The sequence below is a fragment of the Peromyscus californicus genome, unplaced genomic scaffold, assembly GCF_007827085.1.
Source record: "Peromyscus californicus insignis strain IS unplaced genomic scaffold, ASM782708v3 Scaffold_3__1_contigs__length_106647218, whole genome shotgun sequence".
In the NCBI taxonomy this organism is placed as follows: Eukaryota; Metazoa; Chordata; class Mammalia; order Rodentia; family Cricetidae; genus Peromyscus; species Peromyscus californicus.
Window position 1 is genome coordinate 44,874,893 of NW_026294551.1, and position 11,202 is coordinate 44,886,094.

The following is an 11,202-nucleotide window of genomic DNA, read 5'->3' on the forward strand; positions in this document are numbered from 1 at the left end:
CATTTTCCTCCAGAAAGACTACATAGGAGCTGATATTTAAGGAGGTAGACATAGTCTACTGCTCAAAAGAAATGGCTTCCACAGCACCACTCCTTAACAGAGGGCTAGCACAACACAAAGGTGCAGATTTCGAAAAGCATCCTGTGCTGGCTAGTTTTACGTCAACTTGACACAAGCTGGAGTCATCTCAGAGGAGGAAAACTCAACTAAGAAGTTGCCTCCATAAGACTGGGCTGTAGGCAAGCCTGTACAGCATTTTCCTTAGTTAGTGATTGATGTGGGAGGATCCAGGTTATTATGAGTGGTGCCACATCTGGGCTGGTGTTCCTAGATGCTATAAGAAAACAGGCTGAGCCAGGTGATGATGGAACAAGCTTTTAATCCCAGCATTCGGGAGGCAGAGACCAATTTCTGAGTTCAGGGCCAACCTGGTCTACAGAATGAGTTCCAGGACAGCCAGGGCTACACAGAGAAATTATATCTCGAAAACACCAAAAAAGGAAAAAGAAGGAACGAAAGCAGGTTCAGGAAGCCATGAGGAGTAAGTCAGTAAGCAGCACTCCTCCATGGCCTCTGCATCAGCTCCTGCCTCCAGGTTCCTGCCTGGTTTGAGTTCCTTCCTTGGCTTCCCTCAGTGAATTGTAATTCAAGGTATGTAAGCCAAATAAACTCTTTTCCCCAAGTAGCTTTTGGTTTTGGAGTTTCATCATAGCTACAGTAACCCTAACTAAGTCTGCCACACCCAGCTAAAACACAGCTAAAGAGGAAATAAAAAAGGATCCTGCAGGATCGATGTTAGAAAGCACTTAAAAAAAATAAATAAAAATCTTGGACTGCAGAGTTGGCTCAGTGGCTAAGGTCGATTCCCAGCAACCACACAGAGGCTTACCGCCTCCTTGGGCACCAAGCACACATATGGTGCACAGATGCAGATACATGAAATAATAAAAATAAATCCTTAAAAAAAAATTTGCTGTGAAATGCGGCCTAGGGCCCTTTCCCCATATCCACTCTTAATATCACGAGTTTCTCCTCTTGCGGGCTAGAAGGACGGTTTCGGCGGCTTGGCTTCCCGAGGAATGTAGTTAATCAGAAGACAGGACTAAAAAGCTCCTTTCCAAAACTCTGGCAGCAGGAGACATGATGGTATGAGAGTCCAAGGCGACCGTTATCCTCACGCAGACAATAAGTACATCACATTTTTGCCTTTCCTTAGCCTCTGCAGAGAGTCTCGTCCTACCCCTCCCTGGATCTCCCTTGCGGCCCAGTTCTGTTGGGGCGGATCTAGTTTTCTCCTTCCCGGCGGCCTGTGAGCCTGACGGCCCAATCGGGGTGCACTTGTGGTCGGTACCAGAGTGCTTTGCGGCAAGATGGCTGCGCCCAGACGGTACTGCGCTGGCCTGGTTCGGTCTTTGTTGGGGGCCCGGCCGGTGGGCCCGCATGCTGGGAGGGAGTGGGCGACCCCGCCCGGCTCGCTTCTAGGTAACCAGGCGAGGTGCGTGTCCTGTGTCGTGGGCGCCGCTTTCTCTGGTCCCCTCCTGGCCTCGGCCTCTAGTCGTTACGGTCAGGGCTCCGCCTTGGACCGCATCCTTGGATTCCCTCAGCCTGACAGTTCGTTAGCTCCCAGCGTCCCCGCCGTGTCGGTGCACAGAGGTAAAGGGCTCACTTAGGTTGGTTGCGGGTGTTCTGTTGTGTGACAGGTCTCCCCGGGTAACCCAGTCTGGCTTGGAACTCGGATCCTCCAGCTCCAGCCGCTAGAGTGTTGGGATTACAGGTGTTAGCCATGACCAGCAGCCCCTGGTGGTTTTAGCAGTGGTAGGCGTGTAGCCTGGTTTAAATCCCTCTGTCTCTGGAGATATCAGTTTAGCCCCTCTCATTTAATAGAAAATAAATCTGAGTTCAAAGAGCGACGGCTATTAAAGAGTTTGAGAATGAGGGCCAGGGAAATAACTTAGCAAATAAAGGCTCTTGTTGCTTGACAAGCTGAGCAATCCTTGGGGCCTGTATGGTGGAAAGAGAGAACCAACTCCAGAAAGTACTGTGACTTCCATAAGCCCACGCCAACACAAATAAATAAATAAATACAACAACAACAAGAGTTTAAGAATGTGAAGACAGGGGCTGGAGAGATGGCTCAGTGGTTAAGAGCACTGACTGTTCTTCCAGAGGTCCTGAGTTCAACTCCCAGCAACCACATGGTGGCTCACAACCATCTGTAATGAGATCTGGCGCTTATAATAAATAGCTAAATCTTAAAAAAAAAAAAGAATGTGAAGACACTTGTGTTGGTCACAGTCAGTAATGGTCACGAAAGATCATTAGGCAAGACCAAGTTTTCTCCCTATGTCCCCACATGGCAAGCAGAGTGTAGACCCAATAAATGAATGTTGAGCCCCATCTTCTTGTTAAGACACTAAATTGAGCTGAGCCAGGTGTAGTCATAGTGTATGCTTGTAGTCCCCACACTGGGGAGGTAGAGGCAGGAGGATCTCCAATTCCAGAAATTTCTTCAGTTGACTGTGGCACCCTACTAATGCTGCTATGAAGGTTCTGCAGAGTTTCTCAGTCTCTCCTTATGATACCGTATTGCAGTTAACAGTGTCTAGTCTCTTACCAGACTCCAGTCAATGCTATTTGAGAAATAAAGTGCTATTTTTCTTGGAAGGGGACATTGAAACAGAATTTCACTCTAGCCCATGATAACCTGGAGCTCACTATCCCCAGACTCCTGCATTCTGGGATTGCAAGTGTGAGCCACCACATCCATTTTATTTTATTTTATTTATTTTTTATTTTTTTGGTTTTTCGAGACAGGGTTTCTCTGTGTAGCTTTGCGCCTTTCCTGGATCTTGCTCTGTAGACTAGGCTGGCCTCGAACTCACAGAGATCCTCCTGCCTCTGCCTCCCGAGTGTTGGGATTAAAGGTGTGTGCCACCACTGCCCAGCTTGTGTTGTTTTTTGAGAGACAGGATTTCTCTGTGTAACAGCTCTGGCTGTCCTGGAACTTGCTTTGTAAACCAGGTTGTCCCCGAACTCACACAGATCAACTCTCAAGTGCTGGAATTACAGGTGTGCACCACCACTGCTCGGCTTTATTTCAGTTTTTCAAGACAGGGTTTCTCTGTGTAGCCTGGTTGTCCTGGAACTCACTCTCTACAGAGTGACCTCAAACTCACAGAGATCTGCCTCCCAAGTGCTGGGATTGAGAGTGTGTGCACCACCACTGCCCAGCCATATCCATTTTATAAAGTGCTGCTTCTCCATTGTAATTTAGTGAGGTTGTTTTGTTTTTTTGAGACAGAGTCTAGTTATATAGCCCAGGCTGGCCTGGGGCTCAAAAGTAATCCACTCTTGTTTAAGCCTCTCAAGGGTTGTGATTACAAGTGTGTGTGTATCACAATGCCCAACCTATGTTGAACAATTTTTTTTTACACAGTTGTCATTGTGAAAAAGAAGTTATTCATAGATAATGTTAATGTGATTCCACATCACATATGAGAAAACCAGGGGGCTTAGAGAGGTTAGATAACCTGAGAAATCAAATAAAATTAAATGCCAAACTAATCTCAAAGTTAGGAATGGGTGGCTTCAGCCTGGTGTACTAATCTTTTATCTTGATTTCCTCCTTGAGTATCAGAGCTGAGTATCTAATAGAGTCTAGATTCCAATATATCATTCCTGTTGCCATCCTGACATAGATGAGCAGAATCTGCTGTTGGTCCACACTCCTGACATGCCTGAGAATCCACGGGTCCTCCGAGTGGTCCTCCTGGGAGCCCCAAATGCAGGAAAGTCAACACTCTCCAATCAGCTGCTGGGTCGTAAAGTATGACACACTTTTGTCATCCCAACCCCTACACCTCCCTTTTTGCACATTTCACTATTTTATGTGTATGGGTGTTTTGCCTTCATATATATCTGTGTACTCCTTGTCTGTCCTCTGACCACAGAGGCCAGAAAGGGGTGTTGGAGCCTCTGAAACTGGAGTTACAAACAGTTGTGAGCTGCCATGTGGGTGCTGAGAATTGAACTCAGGTCCTCTAGAAGAGCATTCAGTTCTGCTAACCACTGAACCATCTCTCCAGTCTCCCTACACCCTTCTTTATCTTTTTTTTCATTTTTTCATTCACTGCTTGCTTTGCCTGGGTGGATGGCCTGGGAGGGATCTAGAATCTCACTGGGACTTCTTTCTTCCTGGAAGGTGTTTCCTGTCTCCAAGAAGGTGCACACCACTCGATGCCAAGCTCTAGGGATCATCACAGAGAAGGAGGCCCAGGTGGTAGGTACCTGCAGAAGTTCTGCAGACAGGATAGAGTAAAGCTAAGCCGTTCTCTTATCTTAGCCTTTTAAAAAATGATGGTTCAGCCGGGTGTAGTGGTGGTGTAATCACAGCGCTCCCAAGCCTGAGGCAGAGTCAGGTGGATCTCTGAGTTCAAGGCCAGCCTGGTCTACAAAGTGAGTTCCAGGATAGCCAGGGCTACACAAAGAAATCCTGTCTCAAAAACCAAAAACAAAACAAAACAACAACAACAAAAAAACCCTAAAGAAATGGAAAAAAAAAGAATGTATAGAGGACCCCCCCCCTTTTGTTGTTGTTCTTTTCAAGACAAGGTTTCTCTGTGTAGCTCTGGCTGTCTTGGAGCTCACTCTGTAGACCAGACTAGCCTCGAACTCACAGAGATCCTCCTATCCGCCTGCTGAGTGCTGGGACTAAAGGCATGCGCCACCACTGCCCGGCTAGGACTTCCCTTAAGGTTCCATATAGTTCTCCTTCTCCCTCCCCTATTTTGCGACTATTCTGAAGTTATTTATATGTGTGTGGGTGCTCATGTGCCATGGTGCTTGTATGGAGGTCAGAGGACAACTTTTAGGAGGCACTTCCCTTTTTCTCTCCTGTAAGTCCTTGGCACCAAAATTGGGTTGTCAGACTTGGCAGCCTGTGCCTTTACCCACTGAACCATCCCATCCTTTGTGTTTGTGACACACCCATGTAACCCAGGTTGCTCCTCTATATAGCCAAAGATTACCTTGAATTTATGATCTTCCTGCCTACTCCATCTCTCAAGTGCTGGGATACAAGAGATACCACCATGCCCAGCTCTGAACCTTTTTTTTCCCTTTCGGAGACAAGGTCTTACCATGTAGCCCTAACTGGCACTGAACCCAATTTGTAGGCTAATCTGCCCTTAAACTTGAAATGATCTGCTTGCCTCTGCCTCCTAAGTGCTGGGATTATAGGAGTGTGACACCTCACCTGGCTAAATAAAGCATAATTCAACATTGAACTCTGGTTTTGTGATTTTATTTTGTGCAGTGCTGGAAATCTAACCCAGGGCTTTTTGGGTCCTACCCAAGCATTCTGCAATGAGCCTCCTCTCCAGCATTCATCCTTGATTTATCCATGGTCACCTGCTTTCTTTGGGGTCCCATGTAACATTAAGACAATGCCAAAGTGTGAAAAATCTAAAGTCAGCAACAGCTTGCCCATGAAGGAAAGGCAGGATGTTAACATCAAAGATGGCCTTTCTCTAGTAGTGCACACCTTTAATCCCAGCACTTAGGAGGCAGAGGCAGGTGGCTCTCTATGAGTTGAAGGCCAGCCTGTTTCACATAGTGAGTTCCAGGACAGCCAGGACTACACAGTGAGACCCTGGCAAAATAAATAAATAAAAAGCCTCTTGTCACTCTGCAGATTCAATCTTAGAATACTTACTTAATATGTATAAAGCCCTGGGTTGAATCCTAGAACCTAAAGTGGGGTGTGTGTGGCCTTTCTCCCCACTAATCCATTAAAAAAAATCTTTTCCTTTTGGGGGCTGTGGGTATCTCTTCTGATTCTAGATTCTGCTTGACACACCTGGTATCATCAGTCCTGTTAAACAAAAGAGGTATTAGCTGTGGGAACAGTGTGTGTGTGTGTGTGTGTGTGTGTGTGTGTGTGTGTGTGTGTGTGTGTGTGTTTAGGGGGGTGGTGATAAGAAAGAGGAGGGGCTATTCCTTCATAGGAGCTGGGGGTTTTCCCAATTACACCCCATTCCTCATAAGAGTTGATCAGTCATATGACCCTTCCTGACTAATACATTCGTCCTTCAGGCACCATCTGGAGCTGTCTTTGTTGGAAGACCCATGGAAGAGCATGGAATCTGCTGATCTTGGTTAGACTCAAACTAAAAAACTGAAGCCCTATGTACAGAGCCTTTCATTCCTGGGAGTTTGGGAGCTGGGGTCTGGCCAGAAGCCATAGCCTGGAACTTGTTGTGGATCAGGAAGAAGGTCATGGTCTGTTTTTTTGTCTGTCCTGCCACTTCTAGCTGTGGTTCTTGTGGACGTGTCAGACAAGTGGACCAGGAGCCAGCTAAGCCCCCAGGTGCTGCAGTGTCTGACCCACTTCTCCCAGGTCCCGAGCATCCTCGTCTTAAACAAGGTAAGTCTGCCCACCTGAGGAAGAGTCTTCCCTCCAAGGTCCCATCTCTCTCACCATGTCCTTTACTCATCCCCCATCTACAGGTAGATTGCTTGAAGCAGAAGTCAGTTCTCCTGGAGCTGACAGCAGCCCTCACTGAAGGTGTGGTCAATGGCAAGAAACTCAATATCAAGCAGGCCTTGCACTCACACCTTGGCACCCAGGGCCCTAGCCCTGCAGCTAAGGACCCAAACACACACTCAGTGAGGAACTCTCAGAGAACTGGCTGGCCCTACTTCCAGGAGATCTTCATGTTATCAGCACTAAACAACAAGGATGTGAACACATTAAAGGTCAGTTAGCCTTGCCCATAGCCCATCGTTTCTGCCATGTTAAAATAGGCCTCATCCAGACCAGGCTGACTATAAGACTACGATCCTGTCTTTTAAAAGACAAAACAGCCGGGCGGTGGTGGCGCACGCCTTTAATCCCAGCACTCGGGAGGCAGAGGCAGGTGGATCTCTGTGAGTTCGAGGCCAGCCTGGTCTCCAAAGCGAGTTCCAGGAAAGGCGCAAAGCTACACAGAGAAACCCTGTCTCGAAAAACCAAAAAAAAAAAAAAAAAAAAAAAAAAAAAAGACAAAACAAAAATCTGGCTGTGGTCATTTATACTTGTAATCCCAACACTTGGGGGGCCAAGGCAGGAGGATCAGGAAATCAAGGTCATTTTCAACTACACAGTGAATTCAAGAGGAGCTCAGTTACAATGAGACCCTGTCTCAGGAAACCAAAAACAGCCAGCTGTGGTGACACACACCTGTTATCCCAGTACTCAGGAGGCAGAAGCAGAATGATACTCAGTTTGAGGCCAACCTGGTCTCCATTGTGAATTGTAGGCCAACCAGGCTACATAAGGAGACCAAAAATAAACAGGAATGTATCTCAGTTGATAGAATGGTAGCCTAATGTGTAAGAGGTGCTGGATTCAATCTCTAGTACCACATAAACTCAACATGGTGGTACACACCTCAAATTCTAGCATTTAGGAAGTAGAGACAAGAAGATTGGAAGTTTAAGACCAGCCTGAGCAAATTAGGGTGTACAAGGCCAGCTTGATCTGCATGAGATCCTATATTTAAAAAAAAGGGGGGGGGCATTAAATTCAGTATGGTAGCTCACCTGTATAGTCCCAGGGCTTGTCAGGGTAAAGTCGGATCAGGAGTTCGCCAGCCTTTGCTACTATATACAATTTTAAGGTCAGCTCGGGGGCTACATGAGGCCCTGTCATAAACAAAAAGCCCCTGTTTTCTCCTAGAATTGTGCCTAAATAAGGGAGTGCTGATGGGGTTAAGAGCCCACTCTTCCTTTGTACCCACAGCAATACCTTCTGGCACAGACCAAGCCAGGACCCTGGGAATTCCACAGTGGAGTCCTCACTAGCCAGACACCTGAAGAGATCTGTGCCAATAAAATCCGAGAGAAGCTCCTAGAGTACCTGCCTGAGGAGGTGCCCTACAGTGTACAGCAGGTGTGGACAGTGAAAGGACCCGGGGCCTATGTACCAGGCACACACCTGGATCGGTTGGGTACCACGACATAGAGATGAGCGTGCCTGACTGGTCATGATGTCTCCTTATACAGAAGACAGTGGTATGGGAGGAAGGACCAAGTGGGGAGCTAGTGATCCAACAGAACCTTCTGGTGCCCAAAGAATCTCACATGGTAAGTGAGGGCAGGCTCAGAGAGGGGCAGCAGCAGTATTAACTAGGGGTTCCTTCTCCCATCTGTGAGGCCAGAGCAGAAATGTGCCTCTTTTCACCACTGCAGCGGATCCTGATTGGTCAGAAGGGCCTCTTGATCGCCCAGATTGCACAGGAGGTGGGCCAAGACCTCATGGACATCTTCCTCTGTGATGTCCACATCCGCCTCTCTGTGAAACTGCTCAAGTGACCATCCTCTGCTGCTACTCCCAGGGCATTCCTGCTCAAATTGCTGGCAGAGTGACTGAGTAGAACTACCTCTGTCAGAGGGGGCCTGAGGGCTGCTGAGGGCCGTGGACACCAGCTGGCTGCGAGCCAGCTGGCCTTGTTGTGTGTGCACGGTGCCTGCCCAACCATGTTCTCCACTGGAGGAGAGAAGCTGCCTTAGCTCAGTTCTCAGGTAGTTCCTCGGCCTAGGGTCTCGGCTGTGTAGGTCTTAGAAGTCCGTCCCCATGGTGGGAATAGGGCCATCCCGCCCCTGCTAGCATTGGACCCAGACTCTTGCCCCGAGTTTCCAGTTGTTGATAGGAAGAAAAGTTTTCTCTTCATCCCCAAGTTCCTCACCTTGAACTTATATATGGACCTATGTTTCTTTTTCTTTTCTTTTCTTTTTTTTTGGTTTTTTGAGACAGGGTTTCTCTGTGTAGCTTTGCGCCTTTCCTGGAACTCACTTGGTAGCCCAGGCTGGCCTTGGAACTCACAGAGATCCTCCTGCCTCTGCCTCCCGAGTGCTGGGATTAAAGGTGTGTGCCACCACCGCCTGGCTTTTTTTTTTTTTTTTTTTTTTTTGAGACAAGGTTCTCACCACACAACTCTGGCTGGCTATTACTACATAGACCAGGCTAGATTTGAACTCACAGAGGTCCACCTGCCTCTGCCTCCTGAGTGCTGGGATTAAAGACATGCACCGCCACCACCTGGCTCAACCTGTGTATCCACCTGTTCACCCAAGTTCTTGATCCCTCCCACACCATCCTGCTACCCAACCGTGGATGCTAATAAAGTTAAATGACAAGTGTTCTTATTCTTATCTTTATTTCTTTGGAATAGGGAAGAGAAAATGTACCCATTCCCCTGCCCCCATTCTCTTGTCAGCCTGGGGTCTCTCTTCCAGGAGTCTGCACCAGGGTCACGAGCTCTTCTTGGCACAGTTTCTGGGAGCAGCAAGAGAACCGTTACCATTACTAAACTCAGTAATGGTAACGGTTTCCTCGCCATCCCCAAGTGCCACGGCAATCAGGAGGCTTGATAGGCTGAGCAGTGAGCCCCGTGGGCTTCAACATTCTCCTGCCCTCCCAGGCAGGCTCTAGAGCTGGGGGTACCCAGACTAGTACATCATCTATACTGTAGTGTCTCATCACAAACTTACAGTATATGATGATATCCCAGCCAAGGCCCTGGAGAAGAGAGCTGTGGAATGGAGAGCCAGGGCACTGGGGCAGGATCAGTCGAGGCTGGACACACACACACACACACACACACACACACACACACACACACACACACACACCATACCGCCTTGCTCTTCACTCCCTCCCAGAGCACTGGCTCCTTGATTCTTGATTCTGTAGTCAGGGGTAACCCAGGTGGCTTAGAGGAAGAAGCTAAGGTCTATTCAGATCTCTCAGGGATGCAGAGCCAGAAACAAACAGTGAGGCAGAAGGTTCCCTCTGGGCAGACCTGTGAGCAGACTGGCAGCCATTCCAAGGAGTGCTTACCTAGGGCTGAAGCTTCAGTCTGGGGAAGCCTCTGGACAGGGAGAGCCCGCCCTGCCCCTTCTTGCTCAAGTGGCTTGGCTTTTAACCCTCTGGCTCCTCCCCTGGGTGGGGTACTTTTCCCGGGTTCTAGAAGTCCCTACTTCTTAACCCTTCCCCTGCTGGTTTCGTGAAACAAGTCACTGGCTCCTTTCCCTTTTTTGTTTAACGTGTTGGTTTCTTTGTTATCTGCTTATTGTTTGTGCTGGGGCTGAAACTTCGGGCCTAATGCATGCTAGCTAAGAACCCTATCCCTGGAACCACACCTCCATCTTGCCTCCATTCTTGTATTTATTTCTGTTTGTTTGTTTTTCCAGACAGGGTTTCTCTATGTAACAGCTCTGGCTGTCTTGGAACTCACTTTGTAGATCAGGCTGGCCTCAAACTACTCACAGGGATCCACCTGCCTCTGCCTCCTGAATGCTGGGACTACAGGTGTGCGCCACCACTGCCTGGCTGCCTCCATTCTTTTAAATGGGTGACTTTCACCCCCACCCCATGAAGCCAGTTACCTACCCACTTCTAGGAGGTAGAAAAACCCTCACCCCATCCATCCTTCTGGGCTTAGTTGTTTGTTGGAGGCCTGCTGAAAGGCCTGTTTTGTTCTGGGTGATGGTTGGGAATGTTCCTTGAGTCTGTGTAGGTCAGGGAGGGTCCTGGCAGCTGGATCTATATAGAATCTCTCTGGGAGCAAGCTCAGTGGACCTCTCAGCCTCTATTTCCATTCTAGAATTTGTATTTTTGCTAAGCCCAAGAAACTAGAACTAGATGGGCAGAGTCAAAGCTCGTTCTCAAAGCTTGTTGGCCACTGTTCTATCAAGGTCCCCTGGGTGAAGGTTACTCTGGTGGGAGACTGAAGAGCACCTGAGGTCCCAGCTCTTGTGAGAGCCAGTGTAAGGGTCTGGGGCTCAGTTCTTCAGTTAAAATGAGAGCCTGGCACTATTTGGGTCTCTCCCTGTGGGGAAGGGGAGATTTCTGCTATTTAGACCCTCATTCTGGGGCATGTTCCGCCCCCTTCTCTTATCCTAGACAGTCTGGTCTGTTTCCTCCTTTGCAGGTTCAGGCTGCATTAGGATGGGGTGGGGGTGGGGTGGGAGGAAAGACCTAACCTTTTGGTTTTTCAGAGGTGTTCTGTTTCCTGCCGAGGAACAGGCGTGTGGTCTACCTCCGCTATGCATGATCTTCCCTGGTCTAGTCAGCACTGTTTTCTCTGCAGGTCTGTAAGTGTTACCTTCTCTGTCTAGCCTTTTGTTGTTGTTGTTGGTTTGGGCTTTGGTTTTTGAGAC

At 48.3% G+C, this 11,202-nt stretch overlaps 1 protein-coding gene across 1 annotated transcript; it reads left to right on the forward strand.

Annotated features, from left to right (window-relative positions):
* The first annotated feature begins 1,355 nt into the window (after positions 1–1,355).
* Eral1 (Era like 12S mitochondrial rRNA chaperone 1) lies at positions 1,356–9,186 on the forward strand. The gene is made up of 10 exons (XM_052757934.1): positions 1,356–1,653; positions 3,699–3,826; positions 4,202–4,279; positions 5,842–5,888; positions 6,094–6,155; positions 6,312–6,424; positions 6,508–6,756; positions 7,781–7,930; positions 8,044–8,124; positions 8,230–9,186. Exons 1-10 carry the CDS (start codon positions 1,371–1,373, stop codon positions 8,350–8,352), a joined length of 1,314 nt encoding a protein of 437 aa, XP_052613894.1. The 5' UTR covers positions 1,356–1,370; the 3' UTR covers positions 8,353–9,186.
* Positions 9,187–11,202: the final 2,016 nt, after the last annotated feature.

Excerpts from the sequence above, each read along its gene's own strand:
- Eral1 (XM_052757934.1), top strand. The coding sequence starts at position 1,371 with ATGGCTGCGCCCAGACGGTACTGCGCTGGCCTGGTTCGGTCTTTGTTG. Across the intron at positions 5,889-6,093 it reads AGTCCTGTTAAACAAAAGAG|GCACCATCTGGAGCTGTCTT; the intron begins GTATTAGCTGTG and ends TTCGTCCTTCAG. Across the intron at positions 6,425-6,507 it reads GCATCCTCGTCTTAAACAAG|GTAGATTGCTTGAAGCAGAA; the intron begins GTAAGTCTGCCC and ends CCCCATCTACAG.